Source organism: Taudactylus pleione, unplaced genomic scaffold (assembly GCF_031769625.1).
Source record: "Taudactylus pleione unplaced genomic scaffold, aTauple2 ptg000758l, whole genome shotgun sequence".
In the NCBI taxonomy this organism is placed as follows: Eukaryota; Metazoa; Chordata; class Amphibia; order Anura; family Myobatrachidae; genus Taudactylus; species Taudactylus pleione.
Window position 1 is genome coordinate 2,659,922 of NW_028285160.1, and position 24,198 is coordinate 2,684,119.

At 46.0% G+C, this 24,198-nt stretch overlaps 1 protein-coding gene across 1 annotated transcript in view; it reads right to left on the reverse strand.

Annotated features, from left to right (window-relative positions):
* The window catches only part of LOC148476986 (ATP-dependent translocase ABCB1-like), a 248,609-nt gene that overhangs the window by 65,002 nt on the left and 159,409 nt on the right, over positions 1 to 24,198 (reverse strand). Inside the window, exons 14-17 of the mRNA XM_088457386.1 lie at positions 22,967 to 23,212; positions 14,168 to 14,317; positions 7,808 to 7,912; positions 3,920 to 3,997 (exon numbers count right to left, since the gene is read on the reverse strand). Of these exons, the coding sequence (XP_088313512.1) occupies positions 3,920 to 3,997; positions 7,808 to 7,912; positions 14,168 to 14,317; positions 22,967 to 23,212 (579 nt within the window). The remainder of the gene's footprint in view (positions 1 to 3,919; positions 3,998 to 7,807; positions 7,913 to 14,167; positions 14,318 to 22,966; positions 23,213 to 24,198) is intronic.

Below are 24,198 nucleotides of genomic sequence, written 5' to 3' on the forward strand. Positions count from 1 at the left end.
AGGCTACACAATGCCCCAACCTGGATATCCTGTATTTATATAGGATGATCTGTTTACATTCCTATGAGTTTAGAAATCTATAAATAATAGCATTTACTATATACAATAATTATCATAATCCTGCAATCCACTGATGATTGATTGTGGATGGGACAAAGTTGTTTATATTTAAACTAATTTTCTATTACATTTTTCTATTACAATTTTATCTCTTAAAAATAAAATAAAAAAACAATGTTTTGCTAAATCAAGACCAAGGGGTAAATGTAATAGAGTGCGACTTTTAAAAACGTGCGAGTTTGCAGCAAAAAACACGCGAGTTTGCTATCCCTGGATGTAATAGAGGAGCTAATTCAGCATTGCATGTATGTGCAATGTTGAACGCAGATTCACGATTATCGAATGCGCATGAGCTGTTCTACGATTGTGCAGAACGGGTCCTGCTTGATTGCCAGACAGAAGCAGTTAAGGGGCGATGCGAGGACGGGGACAGCCAGCTTTCCCAGACACGGGGGCATGTCCACGGACACAGTTTCCTGGCCTCGCAAGCCGCCCAGCCTGAGTAAGCTGACGGCCTGGTGCCGTCCATCATCGCGGTGATCCCAGACGGGATCACAAATGCAGCAGGGGGTGTCATGCACCTCCTGCTGTATTTGCATATTAGCAAGGAGGGAATTGCAAAGCTGCCTGCGTGCAGCTTTACAATTCTGTCCTAAGCTGAATCACCCCCAGAGTGCAAGAAGGTGCAAAGTCACATAAAACTTACATCAAGCATTCTGAACTCGTCCAAAGTCGCATCTAGATGTTTTCCTATGTAAAACATAAAACTCGCACAATGTAATAGGGTGTAAGTTTAAAACTCACACACAACTAGTTAAAAAAACACAAACTAATAGACCTGCTTCAGGCTAGCGAGTTTAGCCTGAGCAGCAGCTTGTATAGCAGAAGTCTGCACAGATCAGTGAGATCCGTGCAGGCTTCTCTGTGTTAAAGGTGTATGAAACTGTAAAACAAAAAAAAAGAAAGAAAAAATTATGTGGGGTCCCCCCAAAAGCACAACCAGCACCACCGGGCTGTGTGAGCTGGTATTGGATGTGAAAATGCAGGGGAAAAAGCTGAAGTGGTCCCCTATATGTTCATTAGCCAGCACAGCTGGTTGTGGAAATACGGGGGACAAAATGAGTATGGGCCCCTCGTATTATCCATAACCAGCACCGCTCTTACTAGTAGAGGTATAATGCTGCATCCGGGGGACACACTTCACGGGATGCCCTGGCCAAAGAATTCATCACCCCATACTAGTGAGCTCAGGACAAAGATCCCTGGGGAAATGGGAACCCCACCAATAAAGGGTGTCCCCACCTCCCCAGTCTCTCTCCAGGGTCACCCCAGCTCTCTCAGCCAATAAACGCTTCGTCCATAGACTTCAATGGTAGGAATGAACTAGAATAACCATGCGCTTCCCACCATTGAAGTCTATGGGGGAAGAGTTGAATGGTGAGTATGAATTTTTTTTACAGCAATCAGGGATTCTACTGGACAAGGGAACAGAACAGTGCAATGGACAAGGTAAGTATGTAGTGTGAGTGCGGGTGAGAGTGACTGAATGAGTGAGTGTATGGGTCATAAAATAAATCAACCTACAGAGTGTGTCATGTCATTATTTCAATATTTCTTTTGCAGGGGGACTAGAGGTACCACCGGGCCCTTAATGCCCCACATGCTGGTACTTTTGGTTCTCCATATACCGGCATGCGGGGAGGGGGGGGGGGCTTGCTGGGACCTCTTGTCCCCCTGTAAAAGACAATATTAGTTTATAACTATTATTTAACACCATTAACCCTGCCAGGGATGCGGGAGATAGCTCCGGGCTACTGAATAAGTGCCCCAGGCTGGGGCTGGCTGACTAGTGTGGGGTGAGCAAAGCTTTGGCGGAAGACCTTGCTAAGCATGACCCTCGGCTGTGATACTACAACTCCGCTGGTAAGAGCTGGTGCTGATTGTGGATAACATGAGGGACCCCTACTCATTTTGTCCCCCATATTTCCAAAACCAGGATCGTCTCACAGAGGCTGGTGCATATTGACAAAAATATGTGGGACCCCTATGTCTTTATTCCTCTGTATTTTCACAACCAGGACTGGCTCACACAGCCTGATGGTGCTTGTGTTGTTGGGGGGAGGGGGGGGGGGGGGGCGTAATTTTTTTTTGTACTTTTTTTTTGTACACTTTCCTACACTTTTAACACACAGAAGCCTACATGGATCTCACTGATCTGTGTAGGCTTCTACTAAACTCTCACCTTGTAATGAAACTCACATTACAAGTTGTGAGTTTTCACACAGAAAAACTCTCATGGACTCGAATTTCTCAGACATTCGCACACTACAATTCACAAGCTATTACATAGTGTGAATTTAAGAACAAACTCGCGTCATAGTCTCTGCAGAATGATGCAAGTCCAAAGTCGCAGAAAACTCAAACTCTATTACATTTCTCCCCCAAGTATCAGTGATAGCAATAGTAATATCTTAAGGGCTAATTCAGCGTGCACTGCTGAACGCAGATTCCCGATTATCGTGAATCTGCGCATGCGCAAGACCAATTCTGCGAATATGCAGAATGGGTCCTGCTAACACGCACGCAAGCCCTTGAATACCTCTGCCTGATTGACATGCAGAGTAATTTAAGGGGCAGTGTGGGGGCGCTTGCCATTCCCGGAAATGGGGCGTATCCATCCTGTTTTCTGGGAGTGTTCCGTTGATCAACGCAGAATCCTGGGCTCACAAGCCGGCCAGGCTGAGTAAGCTGAGGGTTACTTAGCTGGCCGGCCGCCCGGCGCTGTCCACCATCGCGACCATCGACCATTGATGGTCGCGATGGTGATCCCAGCACTGCAACCTCCGTCACGGTACTGGGATGCAGCAGAAGGTGTCATACACCTCCTGCTGCATTTACATTATTGCAGGGACGCAATTGCAAAGCTGCCTGTGTGCAGCTTTGCAATTGCGTTTCTTGTTTAATCAGGGCCGTACGGCCTGATTCTGACAAGCGGGTCGATGTTTGGCCCCTGCGCATGCGCCGCCTCCGGCGTATGCATGCGGGAGCCACAACAAGCGACTGAAGTTCAGTCGCTCCGGGGCTCACTACAAGACGGGGTAGCTGTCGATGGTGAGTGACAGCTCACCCTGTTTTGTAGACGGGGAGGGGGGGTGGCTGCACAAATGCAGGCGTTCTCTTAGGAATGCCTGCCATGTGTGGGCGGCCCTACTGACATCACGAGTGATGTCAGTAGTGGACTTCCTGCTCTGTTAAAGCAGGAAGTCCACTTGGGCTTGCGGGAGCCGAGACCCTACCACAGGGTCTCGACGCAAGCTCGATGGTCGCGATAATCGTGACCATTGTCAGGCCACTCGCACTAGCTGTGGGTGGTCACCCACAGTTTTGCGAGCAGCCTGGAGGCCGAAACAAAACAAAAAAAAAAACGCCCTGATTCAGAGCGAGCGCTCGCAAACAGCGAGCACCTCTGAATCAGGCCCTTAGTCTGAAACTAATAAAGTAGATTATTTTAACAGCAGTTACAATCCTTGGTGCACTGCCATTAAGAATGATTTTTCTTTACTTTCCTTGGTTTAGTTAAGTGGTCATGTCAGATCATGATGCACCAGCATCCACTACAAGTGCAGAAAGGAGATGAATCCCTTATTTGCAAATGTGTGAAATATGGTTAGATTATGAAAGATGGACCGAAAGACTGCACTGGGGTACACAGGCCTCTACCAATGGCGTAAATATATTCTAGCTTATAAATCAGTAAGTACTGTAATGCACCTATAGTTTTATAGAACATTTGTTATTTAAGCTGATTTCCAAAATAGGCAGGGTAACTGAAATATCAAATAGGAAACTTTTACAATACCTGACGGAGCAATGCTTTAAATGAATGAGATCGTAGCCTCATGGTTACATTTTCTCCAGACATTCCAAACATGAATCCCTAAAGAGATACAAAGTAAGTAAAATGTGTATATTTAAACTCATTTAAATGGAAAGCCTTTATTAAATAATCAGATGTCTAATAGGAGGGACATATGACGGAAACAGAGTAGGATTATCCATTAGGCATGCTACACTTTTTTAAAGAAGGAAGCGGGCAAGGGGCCCTAAAACAGTATCTTGACTAGGGGCCCGATTCACTACCGATCGCAACTGCGATTAAGCACGCAATCGGCGATTGTTGCGTTCTGCGCATGTGTATGCATTGCAGTGCGCGTGCACGATCCAGCCACTGTGATCGGGACAGACCCACCGCAGAGTGATTGACAGGAAGTGCCATTTGTGGGAGGTGACGGGGGGCTTGGTCGGCAAAACGCAGATGTGCTAGTGCGTATGAACGCTGTTACAGGGGCGTGCAGAAATTATCCACTGCGATGCCTTACGCAGCCTGAGTACTCTTAGCGTGTGATGAGGTTAGCAATTCCTGTCTGAGGGCCTGATTCAGAACCGGACGTTCTGACCAGAGCGCTCGCTCTGAATCAGGGCCCTCCTACCTAAACTTGGAGCGGCCCCCTGGCCGCTCGCATAGCTGTGGGTGACCACCCACAGCATATGCGAGCGGCCAAAAAGATGGTCGCGATGGTCAAGACCATCGCGACCATCGGGCTTGCGACGAGTCCCTGCGGTAGGGTCTCGCTGCCGCAAGCCCTGGAGTGATTTTGGCTCTGTCAGAGCCAAAATCACTCCCACTGACATCACTAGTGATGTCAGAGGGGCTGGACACAGACGGTAGGCGTTCCCATGGGAACGCCTCCGTCTGGCAGCCACGCCCCCGGCACGCTCACCAAAAGGGGCGTGCTGTCACTCACCATCGACAGCACGCCCCCTTTGGTGCGAGACCCGGAGCGACGGCTTCCCCGTCGCTAGCCGGGTCTCGCGCATGCGCACTAGGGCACCATCAACCCGCTTGCGAGCGCCCAGCGCTCGCGAGCGGGTCTGAATCAGGCCCTAAGGTCAGAGCTTTTGCAAATGTGCGTGAGGCTGCGATGGTACTTGATGTTACCGATGGATTCGCAGTCTTACAAAGGATTACGGATGTGTGCAAGGTAAGGTGGGCGTCCTTATGTTGTATGGCATAGCGATCGCAATGGATTAGCATACTATTGCAGTGACACTGTGTGCGTAATCGCAATTGCGATCCGTAGTGAATCAGGCCCTAGGGCGCTACTGGGTCTTAAGCAGGCTTTGGTTTGAAATAATAACAGATTTATATCAGAAATACTACTTTATGTTTGTGGGTGCTTGGTGACGAACGAGGTCTTCAACAGTATTTTGATAATTTTATGAGATCTCCAGGAATGTCTCTAACATATTTTTTTTTGACTTAGGGTAAGGGTTCAAAGTAATGCTTGTCTTAAATTTTTAAGACAGGCATTGCATGAAATCTAAGCCAGGTTCAACTGTCTGGCTGCTTCATGGCCCATTAGGGAATACTGAAATTACATCATTGTTACTCTATAAAGTGAGCAGAGCAGAGGTGGCCATTTAGTGAATTGAATCAATAAATATGCTAGTGGCTAATAACAGTGTCTTGTCACGCCTGAGGGTTGGAGTTGGTTGAAACAGGCGTGAGATGCTGAAGTGGAGACTGAAGTGAAAAACTGAAGAGGCATGGATGATAGTGGGTGGTTTGAGCTAGGACTTCCTCATGCATTGAGGAGAGAGAGTGAATGCAGTGGAGCTGCTGGAGTTGATTGGCCCGAAGGCAAGAACAGATATAGAACAACTTTATTACTCAGTAGATTGAATTGAGAAATGTGGTAGATTATATCGGACTGGGACCTATGATACAGAATTGATGAGTAGAATCGGATTGGTTCGATGATGTAGAATTGATCAGTAGAATTGGATTGGACTGATGACAAAATATTGATGAGTAGAATCGGATTGGACCAGTGTTTGGAGATATCGGATGGAACCGATGTTTGGAGATATCAGATGGGACCGATATTTGGAGATATCGGATGGAACCGATGTTTGGAGGTAGGAACAAGTCTCTGTGGAAATCCAATCTGGAGTTGTTGGAGCCCCCAACCCTTCGCCCCTCAGCCTGGGGTAGATCCGGGGGTGGTGCGATCAGTGCAATTGCTCCCCCCCGCATCAGCATCTTACCTTCCTCTGGCAAGCTGGTCCTTCCCCCGTCACGGCACCATCTTCCCAGTAACATCTTCTGGAAGATGACACCGCACAGTGAAAGCAAAGCTCTCTAGTACACATGCACCATCTTCCCTAATATCACTGGGGACATGGTACCGCCAAGGAGGAGGGACCCACTTGCCGGAGGAAGGCAAGATGCTGATGCAGGGGGGAGCAATTGCACTAATCGCACCACCCCCGGATCTGCCCCAGGCTGAGGGGCGAATTGAGCCCGCCCTGTGCTGCGCATACTATTTTATGTGCTATTATTGATGATAATAAATCTATAGGTACAAAAACATTTTTTTTTGTAGGGGGCGTGACCATGGCCCGATCAGGCCAGGCCCCCTAGAGTACCCCGGTTTCCTGTGGCCCGCTTATCTGAGACACAGTTGATACATTGTAGTATTGGCCTAACACATTTAGGAAACAAACTGTTACTTATTTAACAATCAATGGATTGAGATAACCAAGAAACATTTTGTTACTTATTAACCACTTGTTTTAGAAATTAATATTCAGTCTCAGGATAGAGGATATACCAACAACAACATGATTATTATCTTCATAATAGTATATAACAAACATTAATGAGAGAAAGAAGATAATTTACTATATTCAGTGAATACGGATAGATTGTCACAATAATAGGTACATGTATAGACATGACAGCAAAATAATACAATATTATCATATTCAACTAATTTAAATTTTTCTTAAAGTTTACTATAAATTCATTTTTTTTTCTTTGTTCACTTAGGGTCTTTGGGTTTATATTTAGCTTTATTTTAGTGTTCATAATTATTGATGTCAGCAAGAATGAGTTCTTATTTTAAAGTACTCTATACCAATAAAATGTATGATTTTAACCAATTAATATAGAGAGTGCCCTTTATGGAATTTTCTTTTTTAGGGTTTGGAATCTTTTCCATTACAAGTATTTGTGGATAACACGCTTTATATATTCAAAATTACCTTTAGACTAAGGTCAGTGATTCATGATTTATTGGTACTTTTACTCAGTGTGGTTATAATCTTCTCCTGTGTACTTTTCTATAATATCCAGCAGTAACTTGTTTTCATCAATTTGTACTACAAATAGCCCATCTGTGGGATAAAACCAGACGGGGTAGCTAACGCTCCCCAAGCCCATCAAAGAGCCTTGGGCACTCATGACCTTGTCGCTGCTTCAGCAACTGGTAAAATGATATTATTACACATTAAAGGGCCACAGACAATAATTGAAAAAAATATTATATTACTTATAAAGGAGACACAGATATTATTAAAATTAATTCAGTTGTTGATATTTGAAACATATTAACACAGGGCCACAAATATGATTAAAAAAGTAAGAAGACCAGGGGCAGCTTAAAAAAGGAGGGGGCCTGTGTGCAGTTTCCTTGTGGCTCCCCTCCTCTCGCTGGTTTCCACAGTTGAGTAGGCTCTGTCACTGTGCCACAGTATACTGTGCATTTGCAGCTTTCTGGGAACATGGCACCTCGCATCATGTACCTGATGATTTTTCTGCTGTGCATGCACAAATATCTGGGAAAATGGCCACCAAACAAGATATATACTAATGATATATACCACATGATTTTTTATATCTTACCATGATAATATGTGTCATGCAATTAATTAATCCCAAAACAATCATTAGTATTGCAAATAATGAAGCTTTCTGGTTCCTTTTTATGATATCTTGTTCTTGAAATACCTGTAAAAGCCAAAAAAAACATACATTAAATTATGCAAGAGATGGTATCTTTTAATTGAATTTAATTTGCTACCATAAAACTTATAGGCTTGTCCATGACCACATAATTCAAATCTGCTAAGCCACTGCTTTCCAGCCAGTTACTGGGCACAGCATGGTGTAACTGCCCAGGTCAACATGTGTTGTGCCTAGACGCCATGTTCTTGGATTTCTCTGAGTCTGTCTTTATTAGAGATAAGTGGTTCGGTTTTGCTGAAAACCTGAACACACCCAGACTTTGGGGTTCCGAGTTGAACCGAGTCCCAGCTGGGATCACTTTGGAGTTCCCAGTAGAACAGAGTCAGACTCGGGTCTTCTTGCACGTTCGGAATTCAGATCTAAAAAATAGATCTTGCACATTTTGGATTGTATTTATGTCCCTTCCCCGTGATATCAGGTGCTGTGAGGTGGTCAAAATTGACAAGAAATGACTGGAAATGAATGTTATTGATGTTAATAATACTATAGGTACTGAAACAAGTCCAAGGTACATGATTTGAGCCGTTTTTATAAATTTTTAAAGAAAAACAAAACCAAAACACTTGAGAGTGGTTTTGTCAAAACCAAAACACAAAGATGATTTAGAACCAAAACACGGAGGTCTGCGCACATCTCTAGTCATTATAGAAAGCACTTCGCAGACAAATAATGTCTGAATGTGGGCTCCAAGCCCAATTGTCCAGGGACATTACTGGAAATACGAGCAGGTCCTTAAATATTTATAAATACATGTACATTCATTTTCAGATTAATGATTTTGTGTAATGAAATAATAAAAAAAATTGTAAAACTGTACAAATTATAACTTAAATAAATCAAGTCTGCAATGTATCACAGTTATATTAGACGTGAACAGATCCAATCTGATTTTTAAAAGAGCACAATACATAGGAAGAAAGCTAACCAGAAGAAAGGAAATACCTGATATGCAGTAAAGTAAGACAACCACAACCACTCATATGGTAAACATGGCGGTGGTTCCCAGAGCTGTAACTAGATTTTTTGGTGCCCTGTGCTAGAAAGAGCATTGGCGCCCCACTCATTTTTTAAAGGGACATAATGCACCCAAAAAAGGGCCATGGCTTCATGGGGAAGGGCCAGGGAAGAGATAGGTGAGGCCAGGAGATGCTGGGGATGAAATAATATTATAACCGGGATGTAATCAATATTATTGTCCAGGAGTTCAAACAGTTGGCGGCGTCCCGCACTGTTGATGGGATAGGCTTACCTACCAGTAGGTGAAGTGTGGTCCACGGTTGGAAGCAGTTGTTGCTCTGATCCCAATGGCTTGGCCAGGGGTGTGTGTTACATCCGTTGTCCTGCGGGGTACCTGGTGGATGGGCACCCGTTGGTGTTCAGCTGTTGAAGTTGCTGGGTGGCAGTAACTGTGCGGTATGATGATGCGGAGAGCCACGATGCGACCCCACGGTCCCGTGGGGTCAGTGTGGAGTCCCTAACAGGACGGACAGGGTCTGCCAAATGGGTGGGTGTACAGTGCATCCGGAAAGTATTCACAGCGCGTCACTTTTTCCACATTTTGTTATGTTACGGCCTTATTCCAAAATGGAATAAATTTATTTTTGTCCTCCAAAATTCTACACGCAATACCCCATAATGACAATGTGTAAAAAGTTTTTTTTGAGATTTTTGCAATTTTAATTAAAAAAAACATTAAGAAATCACATGTACATAAGTATTGCCATGAAGCTCAAAATTGAGCTCAGGTGCATCCTGTTTCCACTGATCATCCTTGAGATGTTTCTACAGCTTAATTGGAGTCCACCTGTGGTAAATTCAATTAATTCAACATAATTTTGAAAGGCATACACATGTCTATATAAGGTCCCACACTTGACAGTGCATGTCAGAGCACAAACCAAGCATGAAGTCCAAGGAATTGTCTGTAGACCTCCGAGACAGGATTATCTCGAGGCACAAATCTGGGAAAGGGTACAGAAAAATATCTGCTGCTTTGAAGGTCCCAATGAGCACAGTGGCCTCCATCATCCGTAAATGGAAAAAGTTCAGAACCACCAGGACTCTTCCTAGAGTTCCTAAACTAAGCGATCGGGGGAGAAGGGCCCTAGTCAGGGAAGTGACCAAGAACACGATAGTCACTCTGTCAAAGCTACAGCATTCCTCTGTGGAGAGAGGAGAAACTTCCAGAAGGACAACCATCTCTGCAGCAATCCACCAATCAGGCCTGTATGGTAGAGTGGCAGACGGAAGCCACTTCTTAGTAAAAAGCACATGGCAGCCCACCTGGAGTTTGCCAAAATGCACATGAAGGACTCTCAGACCATGATAAGACAAAGATTGAACTCTTAGGCGTGAATGCCAGGTGTTATGTTTGGTGGAAACCAAGCACCGCTCATCACCAGGCCAATACCATCCCTACAGTGAAGCACGGTGGTGGCAGCATCATGCTGTGGGGATGTTTTTCAGCGGCAGGAACTGGGAGACTAGTCAGGATAGAGGGAAAGATGAATGCAGCAATATACAGAGACATCCTAGATGAAAAACTTCTCCAGAGTGCTCTTGACCTCAGACTGGGGCGACGGTTCCTCTTTCAGCAGGACAATGACCCTAAGCACACAGCCAAGATATCAAAGGAGTGGCTTCAGGGCAACTCCCAGACTTGAATCCGGTTGAACATCTCTGGAGAGATTTGAAAATGGCTGTGCACCGACGCTTCCCATCCAACCTGATGGAGCTTGAGAGGTGCTGCAAAGAGGAATGGGCGAAACTGCCCAAAGATAGGTGTGCCAAGCTTGTGGCATCATATTCAAAAAGACTTGAGGCTGTAATTGCTGCCAAAGGTGCATCAACAAAGTATTGAGCAAAGGTTGTGAATACTTATGTACATGTGATTTCTTAGTTTCTTTTTTAATTCAATTTGCAAAAATCGCAAAAAACTTTTTACACGTTGTCATTATGGGGTATTGTGTGTAGAATTCTGAGAACAAAAATGAATTTATTCCATTTTGGAATAAGGCTATAATATAACAAATTGTGGAAAAAGTGACGCGCTGTGAATACTTTCCGGATGCACTGTAGGTCATCCCGGTTTCCTAAGTCTGTAGACCATAGGTCCAGCAGGGGAATGTGCAGAAGTAAGGACCGCATGTAAAGGAGCCCCCTGAAAGGGTCTACCCACTGCCCAACCGAGGTTTGTACAGAGACAGTATCTATACTATTCTACAAACTGAACTTATCCACATTCAACTGAACCACCTAGGGAAGCATTGTGTCTTGCCCAATAAATAGGCTTGGATTCTACAAGTTTTTGTAAGTCTCTTCATTCACTCACCCACATCCGCTGACTCAGACCTTCATACACCTCAACATCACAACCCTCCCCCCCATCCCCTCCCCCCCCTGCCCCCTCCTACACAAAACACAGGAGCGCACGTATACCCCCATCTATACTTATTTAAACCAGCAGTTCTTGGTACTCCTGCTATACGTTGCAGCACCCACCCATTCCCTCTGTCCCCCGCCACCCCCCCAAAACACATAGGATCTTGAATCCCACCCTTCACGACTTGAAGCGCAGCCCATATTTATCTTTCTATGTGTTAGGTGGCACATTACCCAATAAGTGGAATTTACAGCTCCTGAGTGCGCAGAAGCTCTTCTTCACATCTTACTTACAGTAGGATATAAGAAGGCAGCAGTGGGCGTCCCTATGCTCGGGAAGCTATAGAAGTCATTTCCATATTTTAGCAATTGCGATCAGTGAGAGATTCCAGTTGTGATTGCATCAACGGAAATTTGGGAATCAGGACCTGTGTTTGTAATAAATGTTCCAAAATAACTGTAACAAATCGGGATTTTAGTATCCCAGACAGATTGAAATACTAATTCATTTCTGTGTTCAAAACACCTCAGAGATGTTTTCCTGTAATTGCCTGATGCACCTGTGTGCTCACCTGCTTAGCCAGGCCAATGACATTTCACCACTCCTAATTTAATCCAGCCCCTGGATTCAACCCATGGCCTGAACAACATGTTCCTTCCCAGGATAGTTCTAGGCTCCAGGTCTCACTCCCTGTGTCCTGTTATCATGTCTCCAGTGACTTCTATTTGATCCATCTCGGGCTATGAACTGTTTACCATCCTCAGCTCTCCAGTGCTGCTCTCTATGAGCCATTACCTGGTTTCTATCTGCCGCTGTGTATCACCATCATCTGCCAGTGCTGCAGCTTCCACGCTGCATACAGGCTTGCCCTCCTGCTGCTCCATTACCGAGCCGGCATGTGCATCTGCGGCTCATCCCACCTGCTGCTGTTTCTCACCACTTGTACCATTTCCGTGGATCCCGCGCTACGTTGGTGCTGCTGGCTGCTACCATTGGGACAGTGCATGCAAGTTACCTGTACTCTATTACTCTGCGCATGTTGTTCACTTCAGGTTGTGCTATACTATTGTGCTGACCTTATATTGGTTTCCCTGTGCTGTGTACTATTGTCTTGGGCTGGTTCTGAGTAGGGTGCAGGTCCCAGGGCTAGGAGTCAGTGTGCAGTATACAGTCTGTACACTGAGGTGTCCAGTAAGCTGTATTACCTATCTTGACTCTCAGTACCTGAGTTCCTTACTGGGTTCCAGTTCTTGCGTTGGAACAATATCAGTGTTTTAGCTTCCTCAAGCTCTACCCTGATCACATAAGACTCTGATTCCTGGCCTGAGTTCAGAGTTCCGCTCTGCAGGTACTGTAATATATTGTTCTGTGTCCCAGAGGTCACCCTTGTCCCTGGAGTGTGTCTCTGGTCTTGCTGTCCTTCTTAGGTCACTAGGCTAGGGGTTGCTCAGAGGATCTGGACTGAGCACTCTGGTTCCAGTTCTGTATCCATGCATATCATCAGTCCGTGGATTCAACAGTCACTAGTCTGCCTATTCACCTGTGTAGTATCATGAGTCAGAGTATCATCAAGCCTCGACGTTTCAAAGAAGTTGTGTTTTTCCTGCGCGTCATAACATTTTTTAGCTCAAAAGTAGAGAAAGTCGAAAGCAAATTTGTACAGACATTTTGGAACAAATTCAAGTGGATTCACATTTTTTAGATAAAGCTATTATCTGTGATAAAACATGGATCTTGCTGTACGATCCTGAGACAAAACACCAGTCCATGCACTGGAAAATTATCACCAAGAATGAAGCACGTCAAAGTTAATCCAAATTTAAAGCCATGTTAATTGTTTCCTTTGATATCAAGAGTGTTATTTTGGGAGAGTGGGTACCAGAAGGCGAAACAGGGAATCAACATTACTACAAAAATGTTCTAGCAAATTTGCAGGAAAGAATCAGAATTAAGAGGCCAGAGTGGCAATATGGTTTCATCCTCTATCAGGACAACGCACCAGCCCACACAGCGCTCTCTGAGATGCAGTTTATTGCTGAGAAACCGATTGCAGTGCTAGAACACCCTCCATACTCGCCAGCCCTGGCACTGTATGACTAATGTATTTTCCCTAGCGTCAAATCTGTACTCAAGAGAACCCATTTTGCATCAGTTACTGAGGTAAAGAAGAAAATGATGGCGCTGTTGAAACAGCTGACAGATGAGCTACAGCACGGCATTGACCAATGGAAAATAAGAATGCAGCAGTGTGTGAATGCAGAAGGGGGGTACATAGAAGGGGAACAGAGTTAAAATGTACTTAATATAATTAAACATAAATTATAGCATCAGTCTCGTTATTTAGTAGCCACACCTCGTGTACATATATTGGTGTAAATATGTGATATTATTGTGAGAAGTGGTGGACCATTGAATTACAACAGTCACATTTTTATATTTCAGTAAACTGTTACATTATTTGTGAATTATATTTGTAAACATTTACTGATTGAATTTCTGTATTTGTTATAAAGTTGTTTATGTGAGTTTTACTATGCAAAACTATCCAAAGAATAATTTCCTTGAATAAAAGTGTCCTCATTACCTCTCTGGTGGACTAAGAAGACAAGGTGAACCGAAACAGCGCAGAGGAACTTTCTCCTAATCAGTACGTGAACAATTCACTTTCACACTCCAATACACCACCTGTCAGAGTAGTACATATACATATATATATATAGAGATAGAGAGAGAGAGAGAGAGAGAGAGAGAGAGAGAGAGAGAAAGGAGGGGGTCCAGACAGAGACTGCACACGGGCCCCCTCCTCTTTTAATACGCCCAGTATATATAAGACATCAGTTTTAGTTGACACCTACACCAACAAACTTTCCAAAAATGACCCCAAATGAGGGATATATCGCCCCATTGATTGCAGCAACTATTATTCCAATCATAATGTATGGCCATTCTGGTTTGTTTAGCTCCATAATTCTTCTCACAGATACTTCAGGAAGAACTTCAATCTCCTAGGGGGGGGAAATTGCATAATGAATTCAATGAAATAAATAAATACTGTAGTTCACTGGTTATGGTGTTGATTGACATTAAGATACTGTATGCACATATGGAATATCACTGCTAGTTATAGATCTTGGACAAGCAACCATTGGGTACATTTACAAAGCAGCAGCTATTGCGAGCCACTTTGTGGTGGGTTTATGCCCAGATGCTAAAATGGCAATCATAGTAAAAGCAGTCTAGTGTGTTTTATTTTTATTATCATTGTCATTTTAAGTTTCATGTTTAAACATGAGGAGAAGCTGCAGATTTTAAAATAGGATACTTAGTAAATTTGTCTCACTGTATTTCAGATATCAAAAACCATATTTTAAGCTCAATTGCAGAGAAAAGGTGATTTGGAATCGGATGCAGGTAAAACATGAGGCTCAAACACCCAAACCTTTCCCTCTGCGCATGCATCCGAGATGCATGGTACGTGCGTCCTGATGTTTACTGTCGGGGGCTGCAGATCGAGATTGCATGGAGATCCACACAATTTCAGTAGGCGTTTCTGGGTGGTAACGGGGTGGGTACAAGTCGCAAGAGTGTTGGGGGTGTGTTGGGAATGTCAGTGACACTGAAGGCCATGGTGAGTCGGATATTCTGCTCCTGGTAAAGTCATGTGCAATGTCTGAAGGCTAGACTGAAGGTCCTCCTTGTGTGCCCATTGCTTATTAGCAATGGTATTACCATAAAGATGCAGTAGAGGCTGCGCAAAAAAGACGCAGCTACTACGGCAACTACGTCCAGCCCCGAATCACCCTCTGTGTCTGAACAATTCTGTTTGTACATCTCCATATAAACTTATGTGTCCCTCAGTAAAATCAATAGACAGTGTTGCAGCTTATACGTCTGTGTATGCCAGGCCCGGCCAAAACGTCAATCACGATCTACCGGTAGCTCGTGGAGCTCCTGACGGTAGATCGAGACCAACTTACTTACAGTAACTGGGAACACTGGCCTTTTAAGCGATCAGTGGCTAAAGAAGCCACTGATCGCTTCAAAGCCAGCGTTCCCAGTGATGCAGTGCGCGGGTGTGGGGTGATGTGAGGAGCCTGTGTGCCTGCTGGATCCAGTTAGATCCAGTCAGCAGCAGTGGGAGTGACAGCGGGAGCCCTGACGGTATGGAGCGATGCCAGCGTCAAGTCAGGTTACTACTGTGTGGGGTCTGTTCTGCACTGGGAGGGGGAACTAGTGCATAAAGTAGTGCATAAGGGGCACTACTTTAGGGGGCACTGTTTAAAGAGCACTACTGGGGCATTTGCATAAGCAGCACTATTACTGAGGGCATTGCATAAGGGGCACTACTAAGGGCATTGCATAAGTAGCACTACAAGGGGCATTTTATAAGGGGCACTACCACTGGGGACATTGTATAAGGGGCATTACTACTAGTGACATTGCATAAGGGGCACTAATACTGGGGGCATTGCATAAGGGGCACTACTACTGGAGGCATTGCATAAGGTGCACTACTACAGTGGGAACTGCATAAGGGACACTACTACAGTGGACATTGTATAAGGTGCACTACTGTGGGCATTGTGTATAAGCGGCACTACTGTGTGTCGTAACATGAATAAGGGACACTACTATGTGGTGTAATGTGAATCATGGGCACTCCTGGCCGCTCGCTAAGCTGTGGGTGACCACCCACAGCTTTTGCGAGCGGCCAGGTGATGGTCGCGATCGTTGCGACCATCGGGCTTGCGACGAGACCCTTGTGGAAGGGTCTCATCCATCGCAAGCCCCAGTGGACTTCCTGCTCTAATAGAGCAGGAAGTCCACCTACTGACATCACTAGTGATGTCAGTAGGGCCGCTCACAAACGAAAGGTGTTCCCTCGGGAACGCCTCCGTTTGTCCAGCCACCCCTCCCCTGCCCGCCTCCAAAATGGGGTGAGCTGTCAATCACAATCGACAGCCACCCCATTTTGGTGCGAGACCCGTAGCTACGAAGCGTCCGTCGTTGGCCGGGTCTCGCGCATGCGTATGCCGGAGGCGACGCATGCGCAGGGGTTGAACATCGACTCGCTTGCGAGCGCATAGCGCTTACGAGTACTTCTAAATCAGCCCCTATGTGCGGTGTAAAGTGAATTCTGTGTGGCATCATTTGAATTGGGGATGCTATGTGTGATTTTGGCAGGACAGACCTCGCCCCTTGCTGCAAAGTTACACACCCTTTTTGCATGCCGCGTCCCCTTATTCGGGCTCAGTAGATCACAAAAGGTTTTTAGCTTTAAAAATAGATTACGGAGTAAAAAAAGTCTGGCCACCCCTGGTGTTCGCACAGAAACACACAAATCACAGGTGCACAACTCCAAATTACTGATTATATATAAATACATTATGCAATAAAATGTTGCAATCAATAGAGGTTTTTAGCATAATCATGGCCAAGGTTATGGGACTACCCACCATATCCAGATAGCCTCGGTAGGGTAGGTCCCTAACATACTAGGGTTCAAATCCAGAGCGCAGGATACGTGACCTGAGTTCATGCATGTGCACGGCCACAGTATGAAGGCGGCAGAGGGATCAGATTGGGTCCCTCTTCTCAACTCCGGACCTCCTTCCCAGTTTTCAGAATTTGCTGAATACTAAGCGGCCCCATCGGGCCCTAATAATTCATGAGCCCATTACTAAAAAACAAGAGATATGGTAAGAACTTACCTTTGTTATCTCTGTTTCTACAAAGTCCATAGGGTCCACAGGGTTGATCTTGTGGTATAGGTTGGAAACCAAATCCGGGCACCACGCAGTTAAAGCTTTTAGCTCCCAGGATGCACTTGGGTCCACTCTCCCTATAACCCCACCCCCAAGCCAGAGGCACCTCAGTTTGTAAGTAGCCAAAGGCCGGAGGAGGAGAGAAAAAGAGAGAGAAAACTGGAACACTCAATAACCATACTCACAGAAATGGGAGACGGAAAACCGGTGACCAGCCACACAGCCCATATGAAGCCAGGTGTGTCAGGGCGGGCGCCCTGTGGACCCTATGGACTTCGTAGAAACAGAGATAACAAAGGTAAGTTCTTACCATATCTCTTGTTTTCTACTTCAGGGTCCATAGGGGGTCCACAGGGTTGACCTTGGGGATGTCCCAAAGCAGTTCAATCAAGGGTGGGGATGCTCCTGTGCTGAGAGGAGAATCCGTTGCCAAAAAGGAAGCATCCTGAGAGGCAAAGGAAACCAATTCCTAGAACCTTAAAAAGGTGTGGACAGAAGACCATGTGGTCACCTAGTAAGGCAAAACAGCCGAGGCGCCACAGCGAGCCGCCCACGAGGGTTACGTGGCCCGTGAAAAAACAAGCCTCAATGACAGAAAGGCCTACCCATGGGTAGGCCCCTGAGGAAGACATACGAGGCCATCCAGCCAACATTTGATTATAGGCCGACCATCCTTTCCTGTGAAAACCAGAAACCGCAGACCACCAATAAGGAGTCCGATTTCCGTAAGGAACCTGAACGGATCACATAAATCCAAAGAAGCCGGACCACAGTCAATGAGGCCACACCAGCCGAGAGGACTGGGGACTGAATGGCCGTACCATAAGTTCCAGAATAATATGGAACCTAAAAACCACTTTAAGAGGAAACACAGGGCGAGAGCAACTCACACCCTGACATGATGCCCTCCAGAAGAGGGAGCCACATGAGAACGCTCCCAATTCAGACACTCTCCTGGTCGATATAAACACCCTGAGAGAAAGAGAGAGCCTAAACAATAGACCATGTAATGGCTATCACAACCAGCGGTTCCATTGACTGTCCCCGGAGGGAACGAAGAACCACTACTAACTCCCAAGGAGTCCCTAGGGAGGACAAATGGAGGCATAATCCAGAAAACACTCCAAAGGATGAACTGGATACCAGAGTGGAGCAATTCCATATCTTAACCATACTGACAGTGTAGAGATCCGCACTGTCAGGAAGGCCATGCCGAGGGTGAAACCCAAGCCAGCCAGAAGGAATGCCAGAATATCTGGAGATCCTGGACACCGGAGGATCGTATCGACAGGTACAATACCATAAGAATTATGGCTGCCACAGTTTGTGGTAGGTCCCAGCAAAAGCTGATCTATGTGCTCTAATCATTCCAACGATGACAAAGCCAGGGAAGCCGTAAGACCACTGTAGGGATGCAGTCAAAGACAAACGACCCAGGTCCAAGGCAAAACCAAGGACCCTGAGACAACAGGTCTGGGCAGTGAAGCATCAGGAATGGAGTATCGATGGAGAGACTCCGAAAATCCAAGTACCCCTGACATCTGGGGCAATCAGGAGCCACCAGCAGGAAAGCATCTCCGTCTCGATTGAAACACTTCCTTCGAGGAAGAAGGGAGACCAGAGAACACAAGTACGCAAAGTGGAAGGACCACTTCACCGACAAAGAGTCACTGAAGGTTGCTTCAGAATCCCCAGAGCGTGATATCACACCATAGTGTGATAAAGTCAGAAGGCCATGAGGGTCACCTCAGGGGGGCCCCCCCTGCTCACCAGGAGATGAAACCTCTCTTGGGGAAGAGACTAGTCCCCGGGATGCACGTCGTGACGGCTGAGGACTCCCGCTTCCCAATGGAGAGCTCCTGAAATGACCGCTGCCGAGATGGTCGGGAGGAGACCCTCGGACTATGTCCGAATGTGTGACATACTTGTCATTGCCACCCAACGAACAGTGTTGCTAAAAAGGAAGCCACTGTCCTGACCCTGTCGGACTGAACCTTTTCAGGTTCACCGGGAAACAAGAGTTATGCCAGAGTGAAGGCCCAAGACAGGCTAAAGTTCCAACAAGTTAATTGACAGGGTGGAATCGACAGACGTCCAACTGCACTGAAATGGATGCGAACCAGACACTGCCCATAGCAAAGAATACCCTGGACGAGATGGCCATAGCCACCCGGAAAGGGACCGACTTGCCTCCGGAGAGAGCATCATCGTTTGAACAGTGATCCGACAGAAAAACTCGTTCCATCTGGAGATAAGCCAATTATGGAAAGGCCTGGAATGGAACTGAGCCCGTTCCACCCTTCCAAAGGTAGACACTGAATATTTGACCATGCATCCCAGAGTGTAAAGACATATGTCGACTGCGTAGACATCCATATACTCCTAATGGAAGAGTGGAGATTCCGTCTTACGCCAGAAGAATTCTCAGATTCTGAGAATCCAGCAGGGCTCCTAGATGAAGAATACCCAGAGAGGGATGCAGGGAGGACTTTTTCCCCGTTGATTAAACGTCTGCACCCTGAAGAAGCCACGGTCATCCTGACCTGGCTGTAAAGTACCCCGGTGATCCTGCTAAGAGCAGGAGGCCGTCCAGGTACAGGAGCATTGGGATATACTGAACAGGAGAACTGTCAGAAAATCCAAAATGCTGGTAAACCCCTGTGGGGCTGAGGACAGTCCCAACAGGTAGAGCCCGAAAAATTGTAAGTGTTGCTGTGATACAGCAAACCTCAGTCCATGCTGAGGAAAGGTCTCTGTAAGTACCCGTAGGCACACGTCCTGTATATCCAGTGATACCATAAAGTCCCCAGGTTCCAAACATAGTATGATGGAGCATAGGGATTGCCTCCTGAGCCCAGGTAGCTTTAGGAACTGGTTCAGGGAATTGAGACAGAGAATAGGCCAAAGAGGACCATTCAGCCACCGCACCAGAAAGAAAGCAGAACAACCAGTCCCTCGCTGCGAAAGTGGGGATGGCCTAATTAGCTCCACTTACCGCAACAACTGTATAGCTTTCTGGATTTGTAAGGCCCTGTTCGGGTCTGAATAAGGGCCCGCGTACCATCACATGTAAAGAGGCCGCCTGAGCAAAGAGAGGGCGTACCCTCCTACCCACGTAGCCACGGCAACTTGACACTAGTACCGGGCGAACTGAGAAAATCGATATCTCCCAGTGGTAGGCCTGTCTCGTCAGGCTGAAGATATATCCGTAGGTTCAGAAGCAGGATCGGCTGGCAGTCCAGGCCTGCTCGGTACTGGATATGTGGGCCCTTGTAGAGGCCGACAGTCTATGAAGAAACCGAACCGACCTTTAGGCTGACCCAGAGGACAAAAAGACTTAACAGACTTAGTCTGAGGCCTTGTAGTGGGCATAGCTGAAGGCGGTAAACTTGTCGTTAGTAATACTACCAATGTTACTACAATCTTGTCAAGGTCAGGACCAAACAAGATCTACCCTATAGATGGTATCTGCACCTCTGCATTCCCAGAGCGCAGCCATAGGGTTATTACGGAGGATACCGTCGCAGCCGGAACTCTAAAAGTTAGGAGACTGGTATCCAATATAGGCATTTCCACCTATGACAACTGCATATATTACGTGAGCGACCAAATACATTTGAACCCCAGACGTGTTGGAAGGGAAAAAACATTACAAATGCATCAGCTCAGTATGCAATAGTATTAACCAACCATGCTATAGCCATGGTAGGATGGGTAACAACCCCTGAAAGCGAGTATACTGATTACCACCTACGGATCCGAAGAATCCGACCACGCAGGAATGGGAGGCGTAGTAACGTCTGTAATGAGACGAGTAACACGCCCATCCATCCCAGGAGGGGCTCGTGATGACCCTCAGGGGATTTGGGACAAACACTGTTGTAATACCTCATATCTGGCAACAGCCAGAGTCCCGCCATGCGATCCACCCGCTAGTCAGCAACAGGGAACCCGAAGGCACGTAAGACTGAGGGTGTATGATACAGGCACAGGTCAACATTCAGTCTAACCAGAATGAACCTGCTACCAGCCCTAAAGCAGGGATAATAATACCTGAAATAGGCTTCCCCCCGTGTAAGAGGGAAAGAGCCCAAAACAGTATCCAGTTCACGGCAGAGCCAACTGGGAATTAACCACAGGGCGTCAACCATGCCACTTTGCGTTTCGTAGAAAACGACATCCACCCAGGGTGGCTGTGGTGATCCCTGTAAGGGGAATGACAGACAATTGTGGCACCAGGGGGAATTCATATACTGCGAAAAACCCCTGTAGGGAGTGGTAGTCTGTGTCACAGGGGAAGAGTGCAAGAAACTGCGAGATACCCTGAGATGAAAAGGGCAGTATGGTGAAGTAACCCCAAGTGAGGTACAACAATGGAGCCCGCCCGGCGATAAGCAATTGAGAGGATCCCGAGAAAACAAACCGCCCAAGGGGGTCGTGAAAGGAGCCGGCACCAGATGACGCCACATACAGAACCCTTTATGAGTCAAATCCTCCGCACTAACCCCTGCAGCACATGACTTGCAGGGTAGTAAAAATGGGTGCAGTATAACGCTCTATCTCCTGGTCAGACATATCTGACCAAGCTTGGCGGAAATATCAAGCAGCGCTATACTGATCCTGACTGATGCCAAAATTCGCTGCAGGGACCCATTTTCAGCGTATGCAACACACAGTTCCATCTAAAATATGGCAACGTGCAGCACGCAACAGTATGTGACAAACCTCACAAATATTAACAAGTATATAAATGTGAGGTCTCAGAACCACCCTAAGTACAGCTGAATTAGGTCAGATAAAGAAAAGGGATAGATATATACTGACAGGTGAGAGAATAAAGTACAGACAGTCAGCACTAGCATAAGTCACATACCATGCAGATATATACATATATACATAAACATGTCATATAATATACTGCACTATGTCACTGCATTCAACTTACCCAGATTCAGTGTCTGGGAAGGGTACAGCGCTGTGTACACTGACCCGATGGTGAGGTACGCAGGGGGACTGGACTCACTGCCATCTCCGGAGCTCTGCTGCTGCACATAGAAAATGGGCGTCTGGAGACCTCAGAAGAAGCGTGGCCCACGGAGGAGCAGCTCAGCAACGCCAGACTATAATACTGAAAGGCGCGCTGAGCTGAGGGGAGGAGCCGCTGTAACAGGGAAGGCTTGCTCCCCTGGCTGGCTATTAACCCCCTGGGACGCCGGCTCCCTGCGCCGATCGTTAAGTCCTTGGTGGTCTAGTGGACACACGGGGTATGGGGGGCCCGCCGCCACTGCCGGCGCCATCAGAGACCGGAGGCACAGGACTGCATTTGGAATGCGCGGATCACCGCTTGCCTGCTCCCCGTGGATCCGGCAGCAGTCCTGGGCGCCCACAGAGTCCGGCTAGTACAGACTCTGGGGACCCGCTGAGATCCCCAGATCTGTACTGGCGTCTCAGCACCAGCGGGGTGACAGAGCGGCAGCTTAGACGTCCTTTGGACAGTCCGACGCTGCCGCTCTGAAGAGTCCAAAGTTGAAAAAAACTTTGTCCCTAAAAAAAAAAATATAAATAAAATAAGCTTAGGGGCTGCTAATCAGCTCCCCCTGCGCTAACGGTGACCCAACTCCGGCCGGGCACCAACTTAAACTGAGGTGCCTCTGGCTTGGGGGTGGGGTTATAGGGAGAGTGGACCCAAGTGCATCCTGGGAGCTAAAAGCTTTAACTGCGTGGTGCCCGGATTTGGTTCCCAACTTATACCCCAAGGTCAACCCTGTGGACTCCCTATGGACCCTGAAGTAGAAACATGTGTAATGGACCCATAACGCATGATGAATAGCCCCCTTTGTGTTTTGCTAGGATATGTAAACATTCATTGCAGTTATGTCGACATCCTACCTCTTTTTTTACTTCAGATTTTTTCTTGCTAGATTTTGTCTTTGACTTTGTTTTTTTAATTTTTCTTTTAGATTCTTCTTGCAACTGTTGACGCCTAACTGACGTCATCCTGTTTTCAGCATCTTGTAAGGTCCGGCTGGCTTCTTCTACATATTGATTTCTGTCTTCCTCACTTTCTTCTTTAGAATCTGTATTACCATTGGAACTACTTTTACTCTCATCTTCTTTTCCATTTGTGTCTTGATACTATGGGTTATGCAGAACTTTATGAGATTTTACTGTAAAAGGCAACATAATTTTAAACAGTAATTGTTATCTGACACTTTGGGCCTGATTTCGAATAAGCTTACATTTTGACATCTGAATGTCAGCGTAAGTTGGAGCCTTATGTGTGGGCATATAAAGTTGCATGTAAAATACAGTGGATACAACTGCATCAAGATACTCACTGATGGGCTAATTTATACTTACGAGCAAATCCATGGGTGCAAAATCTGTACCTGGAAATAATATTTCAAACAACAAATAGACAACCTGATTTATATATGTCGGGGGTGGTGGGGGGGGGGGGTTGGCGTGTCATAGCCCGACTGTAAAATGGAATGTAATAATAGAGCTGTTAAGAGTGTGTGCAGCATGCAAAAGCATACCGTATTTGTCTTGTATCCAATCAACAAAAGTATAACATGGTTTGTTCTGCTCCAAAATCTAAACCCAATGAAAATTTGCACCCACAGTACGGCTAAATAAGCTCCTTGGCATAAGAGAAAAGATACAGAAAACTGATGATGATGACTGCTTTATCTATAGTGTGGGGTTATCCAGCAACTATGGGTTGTGTGCATACTGTGACAAAAACACTGGATAGATCTGTCAAGGGAAGGTATATATGCCCCAGGTTCTGGTAGACAGAAGCTGTTTATGTTGAAAATATTGTGTATAATGTTGGCAATGGTATGGCAGAGCAATAGTACACACCAGCAGATCTTCTAATCACAAGGCAGCCAATGTTTAACCAGTGGGGTGGTTTATTTAACAGTAATCTGGATGTACAGTTGTACACACAGTTTAGTATGTAACAGATTCTTAGTATGGAGCAGAGCATGAGCTGAATGTAAAAGCCTCAAGCAGAGACTGTACTGGGGTAGCGGCACAGGATACAAGTGATAACAACTGGTATGTAATGCAATAATGGCAGGATCTCACATTGCTAGGTGGAATACATCCGTGTT